At 31.5% G+C, this 23,685-nt stretch overlaps 1 protein-coding gene across 3 annotated transcripts in view; it reads right to left on the bottom strand.

Moving 5' to 3' along the window:
* Positions 1-389: 389 nt before the first annotated feature.
* The window catches only part of TMTC3 (transmembrane and tetratricopeptide repeat containing 3), a 50,335-nt gene continuing 27,039 nt past the window's right edge, over positions 390-23,685 (bottom strand). For all 3 annotated transcript variants that reach the window (XM_006923810.3, XM_015598448.2, XM_025040992.1), the window contains 7 exons: positions 21,229-21,377; positions 19,372-19,492; positions 17,396-17,507; positions 11,473-11,576; positions 10,057-10,226; positions 6,667-6,893; positions 390-4,989 (listed from right to left, as the gene is read on the bottom strand). In XM_006923810.3, the coding sequence (XP_006923872.1) occupies positions 4,178-4,989; positions 6,667-6,893; positions 10,057-10,226; positions 11,473-11,576; positions 17,396-17,507; positions 19,372-19,492; positions 21,229-21,377 (1,695 nt within the window). In that variant the 3' untranslated portion in view covers positions 390-4,177. The remainder of the gene's footprint in view (positions 4,990-6,666; positions 6,894-10,056; positions 10,227-11,472; positions 11,577-17,395; positions 17,508-19,371; positions 19,493-21,228; positions 21,378-23,685) is intronic.

The following is a 23,685-nucleotide window of genomic DNA, read 5'->3' as shown; positions in this document are numbered from 1 at the left end:
AAGGCTACTTACAGTGTACATGTCTAAGCATGTACTATTTAGTTATAAAGATAATAGGTTATGTACGTATACATATCCAATTTAATACAATAGGATATATATGTATATCTTAATAACTTTATGAGAAACGTATTTTCCCTAACTTGCAGATAAAAAGCTGAGGACATACAGGTTAAACAACTTCCCTTAAGTTATACCACTAGTAAGGGTGGTACCAGGATTTGAATCCAGGCTGATTCATAGCTGAAACTCAGGGTTAAAATTGTAGCAGTGTTAGAAATTTAACACACGCCTTTCTTAAATGATTGCTAATAAAACTACCTGCCAGCTCATCTGTCATTGAGGGGTAGAAATCTCTTTCTTATTTTAACACTAAAAGGCAGTTCAGGTTAAGGCTTTAAAAAGTATCAATTTAATACTGAATATTTAGAAATATGGTACACACAGACACCACAGTAATATAAAATACAAAGAATTTTAAACTCCTTTCTTATAAACCTTTGACATAGATGGCTGACAGCTCCTAACAGATAAAATTTTAGAGAAAGGTACCAGATAATTTGAGGGGGTGAGTTCATTTTAAAAACCGTTTAGTCATACAGACAGTAAGGTTTTTAAAAAAATAAGTATGACAAATATATGGATTTCTGAAGTATAAACTGACATACAAATCTATATATTTTCATATTTTTCATTGAAACATCTTTAAAGAAGTATTCTGTAACTTGAAGTTGAGAGCTCAAATTAGATATAATGAAAGCCATGAAGTTTTAATAAAATTGTGTAATTCGCATACCAAGTATTTACATAAAAGCAAACACAAAATTGCAAACATTTTATCCCCATAAAATTACTTACTAGAAGAATTATAATGTTCCTAATTTTGAATGTAAATAAGGAAACACACATAAGCAACACAAGAACTTAATTCTTCCTAGCAGCAGTGAAAGAGAAACATAATTGCCTCTTGGGGATTGTCAAAGCTTTCCTAGAACTCCAAGAGAGTACATTCTTTTGTAAAGCAGAGAGAACTAAAACTATATCCTTCACTAGCACACAAACCTATAAGCTTTCTTTTACAAACTTATAGATGCTCACAACTCTGAACCATAGGTTAGTGAACTGGACTAAAATGTCCTTACCCTCTATTTTCCCAAAAAGGTAGTTCCACACGGGGCGGAGGGGAGCGTGTAGCATTATCTTTTTGCACCTGAACAGCTTGAATAAAATTTCTATTGTTGAGTTTAAAGAGAAATAATCATCTTACATATAAGTAAGCTTGGTGGAACTTATGAAATAAATACAGCAGGTCCTCAAGAAATGTTTTGTTCAACGTCCTAGAGTTATAACATTGATAAAAGAAAAAAACTGATTCCCTCCTGGGGCCACCGTCTGTGTGGAGTTTGCACATTCTCTCCATGTCTGCATGGGTTTTTTTTCTGGGTGTTGTTTCCTCTCACATCTCAAAGATATGCAGGTGAGGTTAATTGGTGTCTAAACTGTCTCAGTCTTACTAAGTGTGGGTGTGAGTGCGCCCTGTCCAAGGTTGGTGACCACCTGTGCCCAAGTGGCTCTGACGCCCCTGGATCCTGAACTAAGTGGGTTGGAAAATCATTTTACTTGTTTTTGTTACTTTATTAAATGTATGTATAGCTTACATTTATTTCAATATTTAATACTAGAAGTGTTTTGGGGTCTTTATTTAGAAGTTGGGTGATGTTTTTGTGACCAGAAATATGCCATATAAACCTAAAATCAGCCTGTGGTAAAATTGGTTTCATTATACATAGTTTCGCTTAAAGTCAGTTTCTAAGAACCAACTGATGATGTTACATGAGGACTTACTTTATTAGTTATTAGAACATATTCCTTAATGGAACTTAAAACATCAAAACTTAATTGGGTTATATTACTCATTTAAAAAGTTATTACAGGAGACATAAAAGGACTTTCTTGAATTTAGAGCAGTGATTGTAACCCTGATCGCAAATTAGAATCACTTGGAGCAGTTTTAGAAAAACAATGATTCCATTCCTAAAAATTCAGATTTAATTGTTGTGGGAGGGGGTCCATATTAAGAGCCCTCCAGATTCTAATATAAAGCAAGGGTTGAGAAACACTGCTTTGGAAGAATCATTACTCAGAATGGATTTGATTTAAATATATGAAATTTAAATTATGAGCACTTCCTACATGGTAGGCACTGTTATAAGTATTAATAAGGAGGAAATTTTTTTCTATAAAAATTATTTAACAATATATCGTTTATCTTTTGAATGGGTATATAACTTTATTAAAATATTACTCAAAGCTTTTATTATGGTCTTTCATGAAAGATTTCCTTCTTTTCTGAACTATACTCACCACTGTAAAGGAACACACTGAGAAACTTTCTCAAGATATATGAAAACATAATAATAATATAGATTTCACTTTTCAAGTCATACTATATGAGGTATTCTCCACCTTGTATCTGGAGTCACAAAACCATAATATAAGAACTGAAATTAGGTATTGCTTTAATGATTTAACAGAATCTCCTGCATCAAGAATGAACTACCATTAGTGTCAGTGCTTGCTTTAAATTGCCAAAAAAAAAAAAAAAATCTATGAGAGTGCCTTAGGGAACCTAGTTAGAATGGGTCTTTAATGCAGACCAAGTTTCCTGTGACCTATTTATAAAATATTTCTTTAAAAAAAGTTACGGGAATGTTTTTTGAAACAATTAGAAATTAGTTATCTTGAAAGAAAGTTTTTGAAATACTGCATAATTAGATATTTGTTACTACCTCAGGATAGCTATAGCTTTAATATTTTATATCAAAACCAACTTTATTATTATGAAACTCATCTGAAATGCATTTTAAGAAAATTAGATTTAAATTAATAAATATTTGTATCTACTCTTTAGCAGAAAAGTTTTCACGTTTAAATGTGCTAAAACCAACTGACTAATTTATTAATCTTATATTAGGCTAATTATCTTTCATAGCTAGACAGTAGGCCAAGGATGATGGAATTTTACTTAAACTGTACAATATGCACATATAAGAAAATGCAATAGCAATTTGTTTTCCATACTTGATAAAATTAAAACAACTTTAAAATTTTTATGAAAGCTCAGTAGTCAAAATAAATATTTAATAAAAATATACACCATAACAAGATATCAAGAACTTAGTGTTTAAAAATAAACTTTGTCACATTGTTTGACTTCAGTTAAACAGAACTCAGTTTAGTTGCTTAAGGTATCTAAGAATGATAAAAGTTGTGTTTTTGGAAACATAATTAAAATTTAAATAACACAAGAGAGACAACACTAAGATGAAAGAGAAACTGTTTTAACTCAAAAGTTTAAATAAAGTTATTGAGACTTCTCAATGACTGTGACCCTAAGAAACACGAATAGTCTGGAGTGTAAGTCAAAGATAATTATGATTATGTGGTTCATGCTGTGAAATTCTGTGTGTAAAAAAATGAAAATACAGTATATATGAGCACCATTAGGAATGTTATATGTGTATATTTATGTAATTTAAAACTCTACCTGATTAAAAACTACATGAGTGAAGGAAAAGCACACAACTATGAAAATACATTCTTGAGCTCATATGTCATATGACTTATTTAAAAATGTTTCACATAGCATTCCTTCTAAAAAGCAACAAAAGAATACAACATAAAGCCAGTATTCTTTTGTAGTGAAAGTCCCTTGATTAAACAGGTCACTGAAGAAAAAAGAATGTATTCAGTAAGTGTTTTCAATCCAAAGCCAGATTCCAACAGGTAAAGGAAAAAGGAACTCAACTAATAAAATAGCAAATGCAGAATGTGCCCTCAAGGGATTATCATTCAGGCCTCAGATGATTTTTAATGGAGAGTAGTCAAGATTATTCTGCCACACAAATCTTCCTTCTATAATAAAAGCTACAAATTTGCCACCTATAACTTAATATTTCTGCTATAGTCACAAAAACTTAAAAAACTACGGTCATATCTTATATAATACATAATCCGGGATAAGACAGGTCTTTAACAAAAATCTTATTTTGACCCTATGTAGAGGCAACTTATGAAAGACTGTTTTGAATCCTTGCTATTTTTCAGAGCTCCCAGTATAAGCAATCACATGATATAGATGAAGTTCTTTGAAACCACTGTAGTATGATCAATAATGCTATTCACCATTTAAAATACGTTCAATTTCTTCCAGTCTTTTTAAAGCAGCAACTCTTTTCTTCTCAATTTCTTTGATATCTTTTGTTGTTTTGTGGGGGGTCTCTTTGTCTGTAATCTTTCCTAATTGTTTGTTGGATTTAGACTGACTTTTATTATCACTTGTTTTTATTATCTGAGTGGGTCTGGGTTCACTTCCGATTTCTTTAACATTTTCAGCTAGAATTTTTTCTCCTACACCTGAAGTCTTAGCAGCTGGGAATACTGGCTGTTCTATTAAACTAGATGAAGAAATTTTATCCCTGACTATATTCAAATGACGCTGAATATATTCTTCATGTGGTGCTAATGCCAATGTTTCAACTAGGCATCTTTCGGCTTTTAATAAGTCCTTCTCTTCAAAATAAACAACGCAAAGATTGTGTTTTCCTTGTACATTGCTTGGATCCATCTCTAAAATCTTTTCAAAACATTTTTTTGCTCCAAGTATATCTTTCTTTTGATTCATCAGAATGTCTCCCTTTAAAATGAGACCTTTAATATGATCAGGATAGTATCTGAGTAGCTCTTCCAAAATTGGCAAAGCCATTAATTCCTTTGCAGTCTGAGAATATAGCAGAGCTAGATTAAACAAAGCACTTCTGAAGTCAGCTTGTAATTTTATGGCTTTCTTCATCCACATCTCTGCTTCAGTGTCCTTTTTGTCATCCATGGCAAGCATTCCCAGATTGAAATAACCATTAGCATCTTGTGGTTCTTCATTTATATAACTCAGAAGTCGTTTTCTAGCTTCAGGTCTGAGTTTAACCTCACCTATAATTTTTTTTTAAAGAAAAAAAATATATATATATATAGAGTTAACAAATAAGTCTCAAGAAAAAAGCCACTATCATACATTATTTAGTTAGATTACAAAAAGACATCAAAACAACTAACTGTTGCACCTAAATCAAAAAGCAGAAAGCGAAAAGTGCTATCTTCACAGGAAAGACAGTGTGTTTGAAACGTGTTTGAAATGTTAGCCCATTTCCTTTCCTTTAAAGCAATAAGAGTGCCTCACAAACCAAAAGGGGCAATATATCTCCTTATAGTTTATAAGCTAACTGGGAGTAGCAGAGGAAGAATAGAGAATTAAAAGGAAGAGGCATGGGATTTGCCAACAGACATATATATTCAATCTTGATTTTCTTTAGAATTTGACTTTATTCATTGAACAAATTATTTAATTACTCTGGGTTAACTTACTGAAATTTCTTAGAATTACATGATACACACACACACACACACACACACAAATGCTTAACAAACATTAACTATTATTGGATACACAAAATGTTTCAGTCTTACTAAATAGGATTTTATGTTACTTCAAACTTTTTAGGTTTCAAAGGTAAAAATGTACCATTAAATATAAAGCTTATAAGTATAAATATAAATTAGGATTTAATAAACAAATATTTATTGAGGTAATTTCTACTGCAAATAAATAAAAAAATTCAAGTTCTACAACTATGAACCTTAAAATACAATCTTGTGTTGGATAATGGGCATTTTTTATGATTACTAAAGTTAGCTATCTTTAGAAAAATATTAGCTGTTCTCTAAATTTATACTTTTTTGAATATCAAGCATACAGACCTCCCTCTATTCTTCTTTTGACAATATGACGAATACAGAAAACTTGTAGTAAATCAGTAGGCTTAAGTTCTCATCTTGGATTAGTTATTAAACTGGCCATATGATATTGGGGTAGCTGTTAAATACATTTGGTCCTCACTATCTAATCTACTAAATAGGAAATTGGTAAAAGTAAACTCAAAAGTCCGCTTTAGCTCTAAACTAATATGATCTTATGATTCATTCACTTTTTGCAAGTTTTAAAAAAGAAATGAAAAATATAGATTTTCCAAACATAAAAATTAAGATTATAAATCAAACACACTGCCTTCTTAGTACTAAAATTCTTATGTCAAAGATTCCGATTCATTATAATTAGTATTTTTTTGCTAAATTATAGAAAATCTAGAAAATTAAAATATCTCAGAAAACAGTAAAACTGGATATACAATGATACCAAAAGTATTTGGTCTTATAAATCAAGAGAAAAGAATATTTTTTTCATAAACATATAGTGCTTTTAGCTCTCTAGAAATAATTATGCTAAAAACTGTATAATTTCACATTATTTGAACAGTATATTTATACACAAGATTATAATTCCATGTATAAAATGACAGAATCTATAAGGCATTCCTTAATAGACTGCCTGAAAAATCAGTCTTAATATATACAAGAACAATTAGTAACATCATATTGTCAGTACATATTATTTGAGAAGTTTATCTATGTTAAATATTCTTCTTATAAGTCATTTATACAGTTTTGATATTAACTATCCATTCATTAAATATTTGCAACAGGTAACAAAAAGTTTTATTATATTTCAAACGACAATGTGTTTAAATATAGAAATATTTTGAGAAAACATACCTGATTCTTGCATCAATATTGCAGAATTGAATAATGCTAGCTTATGCTTTGGATTTAGTTCTAAAGCATGATTAAAGTTTTTTAGGGCTTCATTTGGTTCTTTAAGTTCAATATGAACAATCGCCAAGTTGTACCAAAGATCTGCATTATTTCTGTCCAACTCTAGTGCTTTAAGATATGCTTCTTTTGCTTTGAGAGGTTTATTCATTTTTAAAAGCAACTCTCCTCTGTGGAAAAATCAAGCACAAGCTTTATTTACAACATTACCATGTCAGTTTGTAGATACTATTTTTCACAAGTTTTAAGGTTTTCCACATATGCACAGCTTCCTATTTTCTTTTTAAAATTAGGCTCTTAAAATTTTCTTTCAAAAATAACCATTTATCCAAAGCAATCCTGAGAAAAAAGAACAAAGCTAGAGGTATCACACTCCCTGACTTAAAACTATACTACAAAAATACAGTAATCAAAAAACAGATGCACAAACCAATGGAACAGAATTAAGAGCCCAGAAATGAACTTACACATACATGGACAACTAATTTTTGACAAAGGAGACAAGAATATATAACGGAGAAAGGAAAGTCTCTCTAATAAATGCTGTTGGGAAAAGTGGACAGCCACATGTAAAAGAATAAACCTAGACTACTACTTTACACCATATACAAAAACTAACTTGAAATGGATTAAAGACTTGAATAAAAGACCTGAAATAATAAAATACATAGAAGAAAACATATGTGCTAAACTTATGGACCTTGGTCTTAGAGGGGTTTTTGTGCACTTGACCCTAAAGGCAAGAGATGTAAAAGCAAAAAGAAATGAATGGAACTATATCAAACTAAAAAACTTCTGCACAGCAAAAGAAACCATCAACAAAACAAAAAGGCAACCAAACCGAATGACAGAAGATATTTGCAAATAATACCTTTGATAAGAGGCTAATATCCAAAATATACAAAGAACTCACACAACTCAGCAATAACAAAGCAATAACAAAAAAATTAGATTAAAATACCAAGCAAGATACACAGATGGCCAAGAGACGTATAAAAAGCTGTTCAACATCACTGGTTATTAGCAAAAGGCAAATCAAAACCCCAAGTGAGATACCACCTCACAACCATTAGAATGGCTTTCATAAAAAAAAACAAGAAATAACAAGTGTTGGAGAGGATGTGAAGAAAAAGGAACCCTCGTACACTGTGGGAATGTAAATTTGTGCAACCACTATGGAAAAATCATCAACAAAACAAAAAGGCAACCAAACTAAATGACAGAAGATATTTGCAAATTTGGAAATTTCTCAAAAAATCAAGAATAGAACTACTATATGATCCAGCAATTCCTCTTCTGTGTATTTACCCAGAAAATATGAAAACACTTATTCACAAAGATATATGTACTCCTATATTCACTGTAGTGTTATTTACAATAGCCAAGACATGAAAACAACCTAAGTGTCCATTGATGGGTGATTGGATAAAGACGTAGTATATATGTACAATGGAATACTTTTCAGCCATAAAAAGAAATGAAATAATGCCATTTGTGACAACATGGTTGGATCCTGAGAGTATTATGCAAAGTGAAATAAGTCAGATGGCAAAGGACAAAAAAGTATGATTTCACACACATGTGGAATATAAAACAAAAAGTAACAAACAAAACAAACTAATAAAGACAATAGAATGGTGGTTGCCAGAGGGGAAAGACGTAGGGGGGAGGGCAAAGTGGGTCAAATATATGGTAACTGAAAGAAACTTGACTTTGGGTAGGCTCATGCAACAGACTACAAAGATGTCAAATAAAAATCTTGTATACCTGAATATTATATAATGTAATTAACCAATACATTAAAAAAAATTAACAACAAAACACGCACAACCAAAAATAACTGTCTGAAATTGTCCTCAAACCTGAACTCATGAGTGGCAAATTTGGCTTAATATGTTCTCAAATATTATTAAAGAAGGAAAAAGCATGCCTGACATTAGAGAGTAAGATGTGGGGAGGTATTCAAGGAAGGGGAACAGAGAAAATAAATTCTTCGACTATATCTTGAAAGGAGTCAGACTAGACTATATCAGGAAAATGACAGCAGTTGGAGATCAATTTGTTAGGAAACCAAGTAATAATAGCATTTGAAGAAGGAAAATAAATTCAGTAGTGATGAGGAAAATTCCAATATTTTAATTTATGTTAGAAGTCTTACTACACACAAAAAAGAACATTTGAAATTTTTTTACACCTTTTTATATTAATTTTGTCTTCTTCAATGTATTCTTATAAAATGACCATTAACTGAAAAAAAAAAAAAAAAAGAATTTAAAAAACCGATCAGGTAGGGTAGAAGGAGCGCTAGTGCCACCTACAGATACCTTTGAGAAACACATCTGGATCTGAGGATCGCGATTTGAAAACTATTTTACAAATCTTTCTAATACATTTCTATTTCCTGTTAGAGAGTTTAAAAAGTCATTTTTGATTAAGAACATATGTGCAAGTCATTTTAAGTATCAATATGAGTTACTTTTATTCTAATACTATTCTTTCCTAAAGTATCAGCATAGGAATGAAGTCAAATAAACAACTACTGATATTCTCAACAAGAGAACTTTTAGAATGGGTATTTGTCCAAAATGTTATTATTTTTTTTTATGCAGAGACTGTTGAACAATTCTTTATGGATTAGCACATGACAAGTTTTATTTATAGACGCAATTCTGCTAAATCTAGGGAATTTCAAGAAGTAATGCATAATACCAAACAAAGACAGCTTCCAACTTATGAAGACACCAAAAAGTTATTAAATTTTAAATGCTTTTTCCTCATAGAAACAATGTTAAAAATCATGATTCGGTTTCTGGGCTGGGTTATAAAACAAAGTTTAACATACTATTTTCCTTAAGTATAATACAAATGAACACACAGGAAAATATATCAAGTTCTAACATGTGATGCCAAAATTTTTTTTTACTGACAACTAAAAAGTTTCTTTGTGGTAAAGGCATCAATAACCAGTCAATTCTCGGTATTTATTCAAGAAAGCTCCTGCGAGTTGGATATTAGAAGTACTTATTACAACATGTAAGTTTCAGTGTTTTAAATAAAATGAATTTGGTGATGAGAAGCAAATGAAACTAAAAAGGATCATCTTCTGATCTTTCTTTTATATGAGACCTAAAGTTTACTATTATAAGTTATGAACTCTTGTCAATTTCAAATCAAATCAATTAGATTAGATTGTTAGTCTAAAACAGGCTTTGTTTCTATGTTCTGGCTTGCCATCTAAAATTACTGAGGGGGAAAAATGTCAATTTGATGAAAATGTACGTGCAGATGTAGCTTCAATTTTCTATAATGACAGCTTAAAGTGAACTACAATACCTGCTAATGTAAGCCTGCTTGAAGTCGGGCCTCATGCTTATTGCTTGTCGATACAGCTGATCTGCTTCTTCCAGTCGGGACTCATTTGCTCGGATGAGGTTGGCCAGATTAATATAAACATTTAGGTGGTTAGGGGCAATTCTGGCTGCATATTTTTTACCAGGAATAATCTGTTCAGAAGAAGAGGCAGTTTCATAATTTGATATTTCATTACCAAATAAAAGTCAAAAGTAAGCAGGCCTAGTAGCTTATTTAAAATACATATAGAATATAAAAAGATAGTATTACTAGTTTTACTGCTATATTAAAATTATAAAAATGTGAAAGCATCTGTGGTATTCAAAAAATGTAAATAAAATAGTATTTTGTAGCACTGAAGGTTATATTTTTCATTTATGACAGCTCAATAGAATATGCTTAGCTTTTTATTTATATGTGTCATTTTATGAAGTCATATAAATCATAACATTTAGAGGCTAAGGTCTCTTAGTATGTTTATGTCAGACCAGGAATAGAACTCGGGACTCTTTCCTCTCATGCTACCAGCAAAATATTTACTGATTGTGACAACAGGGTACTTAATTTTAGTTTAAAGTTATACTAAAACCTCACTTGTTGAGTAGAATTAGAAAATAAAATTCTCTTATTACTAATTATTCAAGTTATGTAAAGGTTATAACATACATGTTATATAGGGACCGAAATTTTCCATGAACATAATAAATTATATCTGATAAAAATCAATACTGAACACAATTTAACATTAGAATCTTAGGACTGAAATATTCTTAAGATATCATGTGGTCCAACTTTGTTTTTAAAACATTTATCAAACTATCCAATCATTTTAATATTACTACTACTATTATTACTATAGTATTAATAAATACTATAATTGAGAAAACTGTAGCTCACGGTAAATAATCTTTTCTGATGATCCACAGCTTGTCAAGGGCAAGATCAGATTTTTCAACTTTGAGGGCATATTGTGATATCCAATTATCCAATGAATCTTGTACTTATGTCATTATAACTGATGAACACAATGTAGCAAGAGATGTATCTATTTTGTTTTATTATCTTTTGATAGGAATAATGTTGAATTTAGTGCTTAATGTACATAAATTTTTTTCGCTTAAAGTCATTTAACTCGATAACATAATCAAGAATATCTAAAATTCATAACTTTATGGATTTAGTTTTTATAAACAGACTACACAAAATTTTTTTTTAATTACATGAGCTGGAAAAGTAATATAATCCTTTATAAGACTTGTAGTAATAGATGGTTCATTGGATGCCTTACTTTTATATTAATAAATTGAAGAAAAAGTAAGGATTTTCCATCTAGATAATCCTATTTAATGTGGATATCTACTAGATATGACACAATAGGAATAAATTATGACAACTTACTTGAGGCATCAGTGACTTAGCCATCATGTAAGATTCTTCAGCTTCTTTGGTTCTATTTAAATTTTTATAAGTTCTTCCTACATTCATGTGGGCACCAATATCATCTAAAATTTTAAAGAAATTATTTGTTGACAAATATATGAAATAGTATTCAATGTAAATGACTAAGACATGCTTCCAGTCACAAAAATACTAAGCAAAAAACGCAAAAGCAGGCTAAGGTTCTGCTTCCTCCTTAAAGTTTTTCTAATACAACTTACTATAACTTATGATCAATGCTACACTAGCAAATTATTAACTAAAGTACTGTAAAGACAGAAAATACACATATAACATGAAAAAAACTATTTGAATAGACATGAGAGGGAATAAAAAGAGGTAATGAAGAAACTGACATCATTTTTCTTCACTATATTTTACTATACTACACTAATGCTTGCCTTCATTTCCTTAAACTCATAGCTGTGGAATTCACTCAAAAAGTATGGCTCAACTCTAAAAGTGAAGAGGATCTACAAGTAAAAGGATCATAATTCCTAGATTTATTTCAAATATTATAACTAACAAATATGTGCACATGGTTGGATAGTGGCAAAGAGATATGAAAAAACTTTGTGATTTTGTTTTTTAAAATTTTTGTAAAATGTGGTTAGAATGCAAGTATAATGGAATTTCAGGATTCTATGTTAATATATAGCAGCCCATCTCTCATAAATGATGATAAATTCCTATATAATTTATTTAAAACTTTTTAAAAGGTTGTGTTAATATTAGAATGTCAGGAACTTTTGTCTCATTTTGATATGGAAAATTGAATCCCAGAAATTTATTCAGGTGTATAAAAATATGCAATTTAAATAAGAAAGATATGAGGGTTTAAGATATGTTTCCCAGTAAATATTTCAAAGGTTTGGAATCAAGATAGAAAGAAGGGAGAAGATCATAATCAGACAAATTTAGGCAACATGAATCTCTAACAGACATGACAAGGTTTCAAATTATGATTACTACTTGCCTGTGACACCGATGATTTTGCAATTGTGGAATAGTTCTCTGCCTGCAACTCCCAGGATACATAGGGGCCAAGCATATATATCTTAGGCATTCCCCTAGGAGGAGAGTAACAGTCCTAAGATCTTGCTACATTATGTTTCAGGCTGGCAATTATGTGCACTGCGCAAAAACTGTCAGATACAGTGTGGATTTGGTTAGAGAACTGGGGGGAAAAGGTTGGGGGGAAGGGGACTGATTTCTGTTTTGGGGATGTATTGCTGAATCACAGAGTCTCAGGAGAGGGTCAAGCATTACAAAACAAAACAAAAAAAAGAAAAGAAAAGAAAAAATATCTTTAGGCTATCCATTTCCAATACTGGCTGCAAACAGAATACCTATGTAGCTTTTAAAAATTAAGATACTTTAAGCCACACCCAGCTCTATCAAAACGGAATCTTTAGGAATCAAATTTGCAAAAATGTTTTTAAAGTTTAAAAGGCAGTTTCATGCAGAGCCAACATTGAAATTCATTGCATTACCAAATGCATATGAAAATAGAGTAGGTAGTCTTTGCTCTTTAAAGCTCAATTTATAAACATCAGATAAATTTATATCATTTACTCCAGAGGTCAGAAAGTTACCTAGGAAAAACTAAATATATATAAAACCCCCCAAAATAAAGTTTAGATTAAAAAAAAAAGTAAAATTATGTCAGCTAAATATTTAAAATGTTTCTCAAATCAGTCCCAACCAATAGATAATGTCTTTAAACGAGGTTATCTATTTGGATGATAGACAAAGAAAATTCCTACCCACTGGAATCAGGATTTTAGGAGTATGGCAAGGAGATACTATCATCAATGAAGACTTCAGACACTAGAGTCAGGCAGCCCCACTTTCTCAAAGAACAAAGATAGCAATTAGAAAGCCTTTAGCATCAAAAGGATTACTCAGTACAGCTAATAAAATAAGAGGCAAAGTCTCTAAGCAATTTCTTTAAAAGTGGCAGTTTTAAGATTCCAGAGGAGGAAACAGCATAACTGGTAAGGTAAATTTAAATTTGGGGGTGGGGGAGGTAAGGTTAAGAAAAGCAGGCAACATGTAAAATTCAATGACATTTAAATGACTAAAAAGCTATAGAATTTCAAAGAATAATCCTGCTACTAAGAGTGCACTAGTCAAGCCAACAGCAGAGTGAATACAACAAGTCTGTCTTCAATGTATATGAGGACTGGCAAGTATCAGGCAACTCTGTATCTAATAATTCTTCAGCCATCAACAGTGAAGTCAACTATTCCCAGACCTATGGCCTAAGCATCTATGTTGCTTTCCAGTATTACCTAGCCAAAGAAAAACTGTCGATTCATTTAAAAGGTAAATTTATAAACGTAAGAAACTCCCCAAAACTCTCTAAAAGTCATTTCCATCCTGATGGCATCCAACTTGAACAGGTCCCTGACTCTTTTCTGATATGGTCACAAATATTCAGACTTAGATAAAGACAAAATCATTTATTTTAAGGCAAAAAACATACCTTAATTCTGGTGTTTCTTGAAAAAAAAAAAAAAAATCTACCCTTGTCTTAAAAAGGTGTTTATGGACACTGTAATTCCAGTTGCAAAAATTTCATCTATGTAAATTAGGATTTTTTTTTTTTTAAAAAAACACTTGTACCATCAAAACAAAAAAAATTGCCATCAATTGTTCATCTAACATGAAATGCATTATCATCTGGTCAAAGATCAGTGTATAGTTTATGTTCTTATTCTGGCTAAGCAAGAAAAGCCTTTAGACTGAATTTTTAAGTTAACTTTAAAATGTTAGAATCCCTACTCCATGTGATGCTATACTGTTCCAGGGTTTTAAATAGCATCAATATGCTTGTTACTCCAAATTTTTATCTCTAGTCCTGACCAATTCATTGCCTTCATCTCCAGACTTATAAATCTATCTTCAGCTGTCTATCTAACAGGGACAAAAAGGACTCCTGATTTCCCTTCCTAGAAGTCGTTTTATCTGTCAAATATATCTCTGAAGAATATAGCTAAAAAACAAAAAAAAAATCCAAGAAGATTCTGAATGCCAAATTCGATGTTTCTAAGTTTATGTACTTTTTCGTAATACATTGTAATAAATTGGTTTATCTGTTTCCCTAGTCTATGGCTCATTAGAAACAGCAATTTTGAGAGTATGGTAGGGAAGTCTAAAGGAGACAGGTTCAGCAAGTATCTCAAAAACAACAAGAAGTGACAACTGACAATAAGGGGAAAAATTATTTTAAAGTTGAGTGCCTATACCTAGCAACATCCTGTGATATGCATACTATTCATTAGATAAAATTAAACATGCACATACATGACCACCCATACCATTTAGTCTTTAAAACAGTGCAATGAGAAAAAATTACTGTCCCAATTTAGAAATGAGAGATAAGGGTAAAGGGGCTTAAATAATGACTTCTAAGAAAGTACCTGTGTGTTTAACATCAAAGATAACTTTGCTCTCTAAAAACTCCTCGAAGGAATCTAAGATTTCGGAAAGTAATGAACTGGAACTACCATAGTTAGTGGCTATTGACTGTGATGGGTAAGACTGTGCTAGATGATGCAGAGGGACGAAGATGAATAAGATGCTTGTCCTGTCCTAAACTAGGGAGCGGCTCAGTTGAAATAAACAAATGTTTTTAATAAGCACACATTTAAATACATAAATATGATATAGTACTAAGTAGAAAATTACAAATATCATAGGAAAGATACAGAAGTTGTAAGGAGCTTTAAAGATGAGAAATGATAGGAGGGTTTTTAAGAAGCCATGTAAAGTAGATTGCAAAAGATGGGTAGGATATGATAGTAGGTAGATGGGAAAGGAGGGACAAGAGGGGGGATTCTAGGCTCAAAGAACATGAACAAGGCAAAGAGGTGAGAAAACTCAAGATAGGTACCCTATATTTCAAGTAAAACTAAAATACAGGAAGAGCCAAGTGAGATAAAATTGGAAAGTTAAACCATTAGTTATAGTTCTACAACTTTCTCTTCATCTTTCTATAACTGAAATTTGGCTCTGCCTTGGGGACATGGTTTAAACTGTAGCTCTTCCAAGTGGTGACTGTGTTTTTTTATCCCTTGTAATACTGGGCTTGAAGGCAAGGTAGGTGTCCTCCTTGATCCTTATCACTTCCAGATTATTCTCATTAAATCTTAAAATCACTCTTCTCTGAATTTTATTCAGGTCATTAAAATCTATTATCCACAATCCATCCTTGTTGCAGTCACCGATCTCTGGGTCATAGCTCCTGGTTCCTTGTCATTCTCTTCAATATCATAGTTTTCAAAATTCTTAGTGATTTCAAAATGAACATAAATGAATCTTCTAATATATGGCCTTGTTATCGTTTCTTCCAAAGATTTTCACCTCCATCTTCCTTTTAATAGTTACTTTAATGGCCACGGTCACATCTAATAGAAAAAGAGGAGACACTGCCTGCCACTCCCCACCCCTCCGAGAATATTTAGAAAGGTGTTTGTGGCGGTACTTTTTGATCATCATTCTGAATGGAAAGTAATGATGGCCATTTGGTGGGTGGAGGTCATGTCTGGTACATATACTGAAATACAGTTCTGCACGCTTGAAACGCCAATAGCATCCTTATTGAAAAATATTTATACTCTAGGCTAGACTCTACAAAGATACCAACATTTTTTTTTAGACCTATAAACCATTGATCCTAACACCTTTCCTCCATCCCTCATTACTCCCTTCCCAACCCTTCTTAACCAGTTTAGATTCTGAATTCCATTATTACAACCATTCCCTTATCACTTTCTTGTTTAGTAATACACAACTGACAAAATCTTAATCCTATTTAAATTATCCATGCCTGTACCACTATAGCCGTAAAGCAGCAGAAGAAATATATAATCACATCAACTGGTTTAATTTTAAATGAAGTATTCCTAACCTTAAGTAGGGTGTTAGAGCTGTCTGGCAATTATACCACATTTTCCTTGTCTTGATCTTTGTTTCTCAAAGAGTGATCCATGGGCTAAGCATCGCCTATGAACTATTAGAAATGCACAGGTCCTACTCTAAAACTCTATACATCAGAACATGCACCATAATAAGATTTCCAAGTGATTCACACACATGTTAAAGTTAGCGAAGTTCTATCCTAGATAACTACTTCACCCCTTCTCCTACTCATAGATCTCCAGCCCTGCCTACCCCTTCCTCTACTGATTCTGTTTTCCGTTTCACTGAGAAAACAGAAGTAAACAGAGGGCAACTTCCAGAAGCTTCCTCCATGTCATCTATTCACCTGCCCATACCCCATATCCATATACTCTATCTTCCCTGTTACCACAGGATATTGGTTCTACAACTGAATGAAGCCCCTCACCTATGCACCAATCCTATTTATCTCTTTTTATCTATTCAAGGACATTGAGCTAGTAATTTGTCCCCTCACCTTCAATTATTACTTTTCCTAGCTTCAAAGAATTAGCTTTGTTTCTCCCAGCTTGAAATAAAAATAAACAAAAAAACTCTCCTATCATTCTCCCACCCTTTCCTGACTCCATAATCCAGCACTGCCACCGTTTGTCGATACACTTTTTAAAAGTTTCATTACCAATTATTCTTCCTCCACTCTCCTAAATTCATTCCTATCAAGCTCTTGTATCTATCACTCCACCAAAATTGCTCATCAGTGCCACCCAACAACTCCACAATGTTCAAAAAAAATTCCTTAAGTATTTTATATAAGTAGTTCTAATATTTAATCCAATTCAAAATAAGCCAGTATTGAACACTGGTAATATTCAAATCACTTAAAATAAAGTTTGAAAATAAACTCTACCTTATTTTCCCCAAATATCAAGATTTCAAAAAGAAAAGAAACTATTAAAATAATTTTATTAATACTGCTTACCTGGCTGAACATGGGTAGCCTGTAAGAAGTATTTCAAAGCTCTCTCGAAGTTCTTTTCATTTTCCAAAGCATGACCCACATTATTCCATAACTTGGCATTATTTTTATTTACCTTAAATATATAAGTACAGACAGAAATTAGTTACAGTTAAAAAAATACCACTCCAATTAACAGATATTTGTTTGATATACTATTAGGAATGAAGTGTTCCACGGAAATGTCCATGAATAGATAAATGTGGTCAAAAGGTAAAAATCTCCAGTTATGAGGTAAATTCTGGGGATGCAATGAACAGCATGGTGGCTATATTTAACAATACTATATTGTATATTTAAAAATTTGTAATAGAGTAGATCTTGAAAATTCTCATCACAAGAAAAAAAAGTTTATAACTGTGAGGTGATGGATGTTAACTACTTATTGTGATAATCATTTCATAATAAAAACAAAAAGCAAATCATTATGCTGTACACTTTAAACTAATACAAAGTTTATGTCAAAATTATATCTCAACAAAACAAGAAATCATTCAGATTTTCTCCTGGAAAAAAAAAATGTATATATGGCTTCAATTAACATAGTTATTTGTTTGGTAAACTACTGGGATGGAGTGTTCCATGGAGATGTCCCTGGAGATGAGGAAGGAGCCAAACGTACATTTCTTCACCAAATTTACTCTCTCCCTTTCAACATCAACATACTAAAACCACAGTAATCTGATTTCATCTATTTTATTACAATTTTACTAAAAATATTATTTGATTAAAGCATAGTGCTGTTTGAAAACTCCTGCTCTATTACTTGTATTCTTTTGGGAGGAAAGATATTTGAACATGAACATATGTTTAAACCCTGCACTAATTACTTATTTTTAGGCTCAAAAAAAGTTACTTATGTAGTATATTATGGTAATGAGAACCCTGGGATTAAAGTTCTAAGTTGATCTGTGCTTTCAGAATTCACAGATGGGCGTGGTATTCCTGGTACCTAGTCAAAGAACTAGCTGCAGTGATTGGGAATGTGGTTTTAAGCATTGTCCTGGGAGTAAGGACAAGCAAAATTCCTGAAAATTAAGGGGCTTCATTAGTATTCCAGGAGTGCGGATTCATAAGGATGGTAATGAGGACTCATTTGTTTGTAGACTTCGGAGCTAGGGGAGACAGTGTAATTACTGAGTAGTATAAGAGGACATTCATCTGATTTTAGGTGTATGTCAAATCAAGAAGTTACACAGACTACTGGAATGAGGCAGTGATCTAGTAAAGCTAGTCAATGCAGAGTACAGAAATAGTCAAAAGGAAGTTCAGAATTTAGAGATTTAGAGAGGTAAGGGAGCACCTGAAAAAATATCTTGCTTGTAGCATTTATAGAAAACAAATTTAACGGTTTTCAAAAAGATCTTATTCCTATTTATGTTGTCTAGTCTACAGAAATGCTAAATTACTCCTTTCTGCGAGTTCGTATCTTTCCTATAGTATCATAACCATCAATTGGTTATCTTCTACATGGGGTGGTGGCAGTGCCATTTTTTGCTATGTATTTTATTTCACTGAATTTAAGATGCCATCAATTATTAAAACTTGCCTTTATTTTATGTACCAATAAGAAAAAAGATCATTAATTAATTATAAGATGCCTTTCACACTGTAAGATTTATTCTAATTTCAGCAATGTTAAGATTTTAAAATGTGTACCTTAAGAACCAATAAAATATAGTACTCTTATTTAAAAATTTTATTATTTGAGCTTCTAACAACTCTATAGCACTTAGGGAACTATTCATATATGCTGTGGACATACAGGTAAGTACTATTCAGAGCACTGGTTACAATACAGAACAAATAATTTTTACTAATCTTTTGGTGAAGTACTTAATATTGACAGTTATTGTCTCACTAAAAATAAAGTTAAAGCATTTTAGATATAGCTATAAGAAGTAATTGATGACATACTGTCATTCTGGATAATACTTTACCTTCAAGGCTGACATAAACAACGTATATTCAGACTCCCAATCCCAATTTCTGTGGAGTGTTTTTAAGGCATGAGTGAGTATCACCATAGACAGACAAACCCAGGATAACTTTTTTAATACACTGTTTTTGAGACAGAAACAAAACAAAAAACATTGTCTATATCACCAAAAGCATTTTACCTTTTAGAACAGAGGTAAGAAATATGTTAAATATCTTCAAATGTTTGAATTTACTTTAAAGAATAGGGATAGTTCTAATAATCATCCAAATTCAGAGGGAACAACACTCAAAAAATTTAGATATTATGAATACTTTCTTCCACTTCAGTCTTCAGTTACATTAAGTATTCCAATATTTGACTTTATTTCAAAAGCTTTGTTGAGATTTAATAACAAAAAATAAAATCAGCTTTTAATTATGACTTTTCATATGTAGAGTCCTTTGTACCTTCATCTACAACTTGAATATTCTTACTTGTGTTTATAAAGGGTCAATCACTGGTTATATTTACAAACATTTCTGCTTACAATTACGTATCGGACTGTCACAAAATTCTTAGAATAATTTTACATTGTAAAGCTAGATTTATTAAAAGTCATGGTAAACTTAACTCTATAAAATAGATACAAATTACTTATACACTTTAGGCTAGTTTTGAGGGCTCAATTCCTCATCTATAAAAAGATGATTATACCTCAATAATCCCTATGGTCTAATTTAGTATTAATGTTCTGAGTCCATGTTTCTGTCCCGGTTATACAGTTTAATTTCTTTCATTTTAACAGATCCATTTAACCAGGATAGGAGGGTAAGGATCAGAAAGTACATAGACATTGGAAGTAGTCAGATATCCATGTGAATGGAGACTCTGCTGTTTACTAGCTGTGTGGTCTTGTATAACTCAGGTAACCTGGATGAGCTTCAGTTTTAAAATTTGCAAAATAGAGTTAAGTAGTGTCAAGATTAAATGAAAAAAAAAAACAAATCTAAAGGGTCTATCATGGCACCTGGCACATGGTAGGCATTCCCAATTTGGTAGTGATTATAACTAGATGTGTGTGTGGAAGCTAAGAGAAAAGGTTTGGTAGATAGTAGTGAAAACTGTGAACATAGATGAGATCATCCAGAAAGAATATGCCATGTGAGAAAAATGGCTAGGAGTAGAACTCTGAGAAATAAAAAAAATTTTAAAAAGCAGGTATGGCAAGAAGAATCAGAGATTTGACGCAGAAATGAACAGATGTGAAAGAGAATCGAGAGAAACTTTTTACAAATGCCAGGGAAATAAATTTTAAATTAAAAAACTGACTAGATTTAGTTACTAGGAGGCAGGTTGTTATCTGTGTTAGTAGACGATATGATAACTATTCTGCTCCTTAACTGTTAGTTTAAGGCAATTAGGACATGGTGATTATGATGAAGATAGTATATGGTGATTATGATAAAGACAGTAATGATAGCAAGAAATTACAGACTGCTTACTATATACATTTTACATATCCTATTAACTCAATACAACTCACTCAAGTTAGTAAGACTATATCTTAGTTCACTGTATATGGAAGTGGCAATGGTCATTTGTAACTTTAGTCTCAATAATATCCTTGTTTTCATTTGGGTCCAACTCAAAATATGTTATGTCTCAGGCTGTAAAATAAAATTACATAAATATGAAGACCATAAGACTGCAGCAGGTGCTACAGAGCTTGACTAACTTGAATTACAGAAAAATGAGGAGACTATCAAGATGATAAACAAAATTTAAAAGTCTGACAAAATTGAACTAAATATTTTAAATACTTAAATGTATATTTGATTCTACAGTAAGCATTAAATGAACTAAAATATAAATTCACCTTTTGTTTGATATTTTCTGCCATCCATGGGCTACCAAAATACAGAACCCCATGCTAGGAACATATAATACTCGCTCAGCAACAACAAATCCAACTGGAAAAAAAAGGTTCGATGCAGGAATAAATGGTAATGCCATTAAACAAAGTGCCTACAAAGAAAAAGATAGTAAATTAAAAAGTATATGGACATTCAACAGTCAAATCCAAACATTTTATCCTTTAATTTGGATAATGTACTGGTGACCATTTAAAATAATACTATAAAGACTATTAATTTAAACCTAAAGAAGGCAACTTAGGGATGGTAACAACCAACAAAAATGTATGTCAACAGGTGAGATAAAGTCTTATTGAATGCTAACTCTTATAATTAAGGCTAATCCAATTAAGAAAAAAAAAAAAAGCATTTTCTGAAAGCATCTAAAATAAGACTGATAATTTTTATACATATAATATGCATGTGGTAAAAATAAGTGGACAAAAAAAGATTTTAATAGGGTTAAACACCACAAAATCACAAAGGTTGACAAAATAGCTAAATGAGCCTGTTTTTATAATTTCAATATAGTAAGTAACTGCAGCATATTGGAAATTGATAAGCTGTTTCAGATAAGACAGTATACTACCACTTCTGTACCTCAGCATTATTTTGCATAATATTCTGATGAGTCACACATGTTTAACAGAGGCTTAGAATATGTATAAAAATAAAACTGCCCCTTTAAATCAAGTCTTTTATTCTTTTATTCTAAGGCTTCTAAGAAATTCTAATAAAAAATTCTAAAATTCTACCACTGTACATTATTTAAAAAAATTTTTTTTTTTGCCATTTTGAAAAGCATATGGTTTCTAGGTTATAAAGCCATTACAAAAGGTAGAATACAAATAACTACTACACAAATAACTTGTGGAAAGCAGCTGTCATCAGAACATGTTTCCATATTTTGTTACCCTGTTTTGTTTTATAGTACCTAATCGAATAAGTTGTTTCTTCAGCTCCGAAAGTCTGAGTCTTCTAACAGTTTGAGAGAAAAGAATGTCTTTTCTTTATTATACTTTATTAGTGAAATATAGATGTAGAGATGTCTCTACATTGAAAAGAATACTTTTTCCATGAATCACAACTTAATGATTTGTAATGAGGCAATATTGAATATGAAAAGCACTACCATCAAATTGCTTAGTATCATATCTATTTATGTCTGAAATTTTAATGTTTTCTTTTTTATTCAAAAAGAAATAACTCAACTTCTATTAGAAGTGCTTGATAAAAATAACCAGCTAGCCGTGAAACATATGTTTCTAACCATGTAATCCTTTTTTTTTTAAAGAAAATATTCCCTATTAATTCATGGCTACACTAAAGCAAGTTCATTTGAAAGAACTGAGTTGTTAAATTGATCCAAAGATGCATCAGGGACTGATACATAAGCTACACAAAAAAGAAAAGCAATCTCTCAAAAAATCTACTGGTTTTTGGATAAAGAATGGTTGGATAATGATTATTAAGTTACTGAGAAGTTCTAACATGCTCTTTGTTAAGGTATGCCAACTTAGTTAAACAATGAGTAACACAATCTCCTTCTTCCAGTGATGTAAATTCTCTTTAAAAGGAAAGATGGTAGTAGAAAGAAAAAGAGTTTGGTAACAAATTTGTTTCACTTCTTACTTCCTATGCAACATAAGGTGACTGTTCACCTTGTGACTGCTTCTTTATAATACAATGGGGATTAATAATTATATTGCTGAGGTACTTATGATATCTTATTTAATAAGTGATTAACATAGTAAAGAGTACTTACTAGGTACTCTTTTGATCTACTTATCCCTTCTAGAGTTCTTCAAAAAATATCCCTATTAAAAATAGAATGTTTAAGACTATACTTAAAGCAGCTATACCTAAGGTCACAAATGTTCCTCTTTTTGCACATAAGATATAATTTATATAAATCTATATTTATTTCATTGACACTATCCTCTACTTTTTATTCAGCTTATATCACATATCATTTTTTTTTTATTTTCCAAAACTTTAAATTCATCTGCTCCTCCTTATATTACTTTTCTTTTAGCAGAACCTCAGCTTTGGATGTATTCTACCATATGTCTGCTTTGTCTGTATTTACTTGAGCAATAAAGCACTACAGCAGCTGCCAAGCTGAATAGATTAATCTCAAAAATCCATGATCACTAACTTCGAATTGACCATTAAGACTGCTCAGTATTCCTAGGGCTCTTTGATAGGTTCACTCTAACTTTCCTTGACTATTTTGAATCTTGACTATCTCAAACTTTCGACCCGTGTCACTTTCAGCAGGTGACCACATTACCAAACTTAGAGAAAACTAAAGACATAAAACGAAACTCCCTTCAAGTCTGTCTAAACCTACTAGCATCCACATTCATGCTCATTTCCATCATTCCTGTACCATAAGGTATCTCCATGTATCTCAGGTC

This window comes from Pteropus alecto, unplaced genomic scaffold (genome assembly GCF_000325575.1).
Source record: "Pteropus alecto unplaced genomic scaffold, ASM32557v1 scaffold76, whole genome shotgun sequence".
Classification (NCBI taxonomy): domain Eukaryota; kingdom Metazoa; phylum Chordata; class Mammalia; order Chiroptera; family Pteropodidae; genus Pteropus; species Pteropus alecto.
The sequence above is the reverse complement of the archived record's forward strand: the minus strand, read 5'-3'. Positions and strand labels throughout refer to the sequence as shown.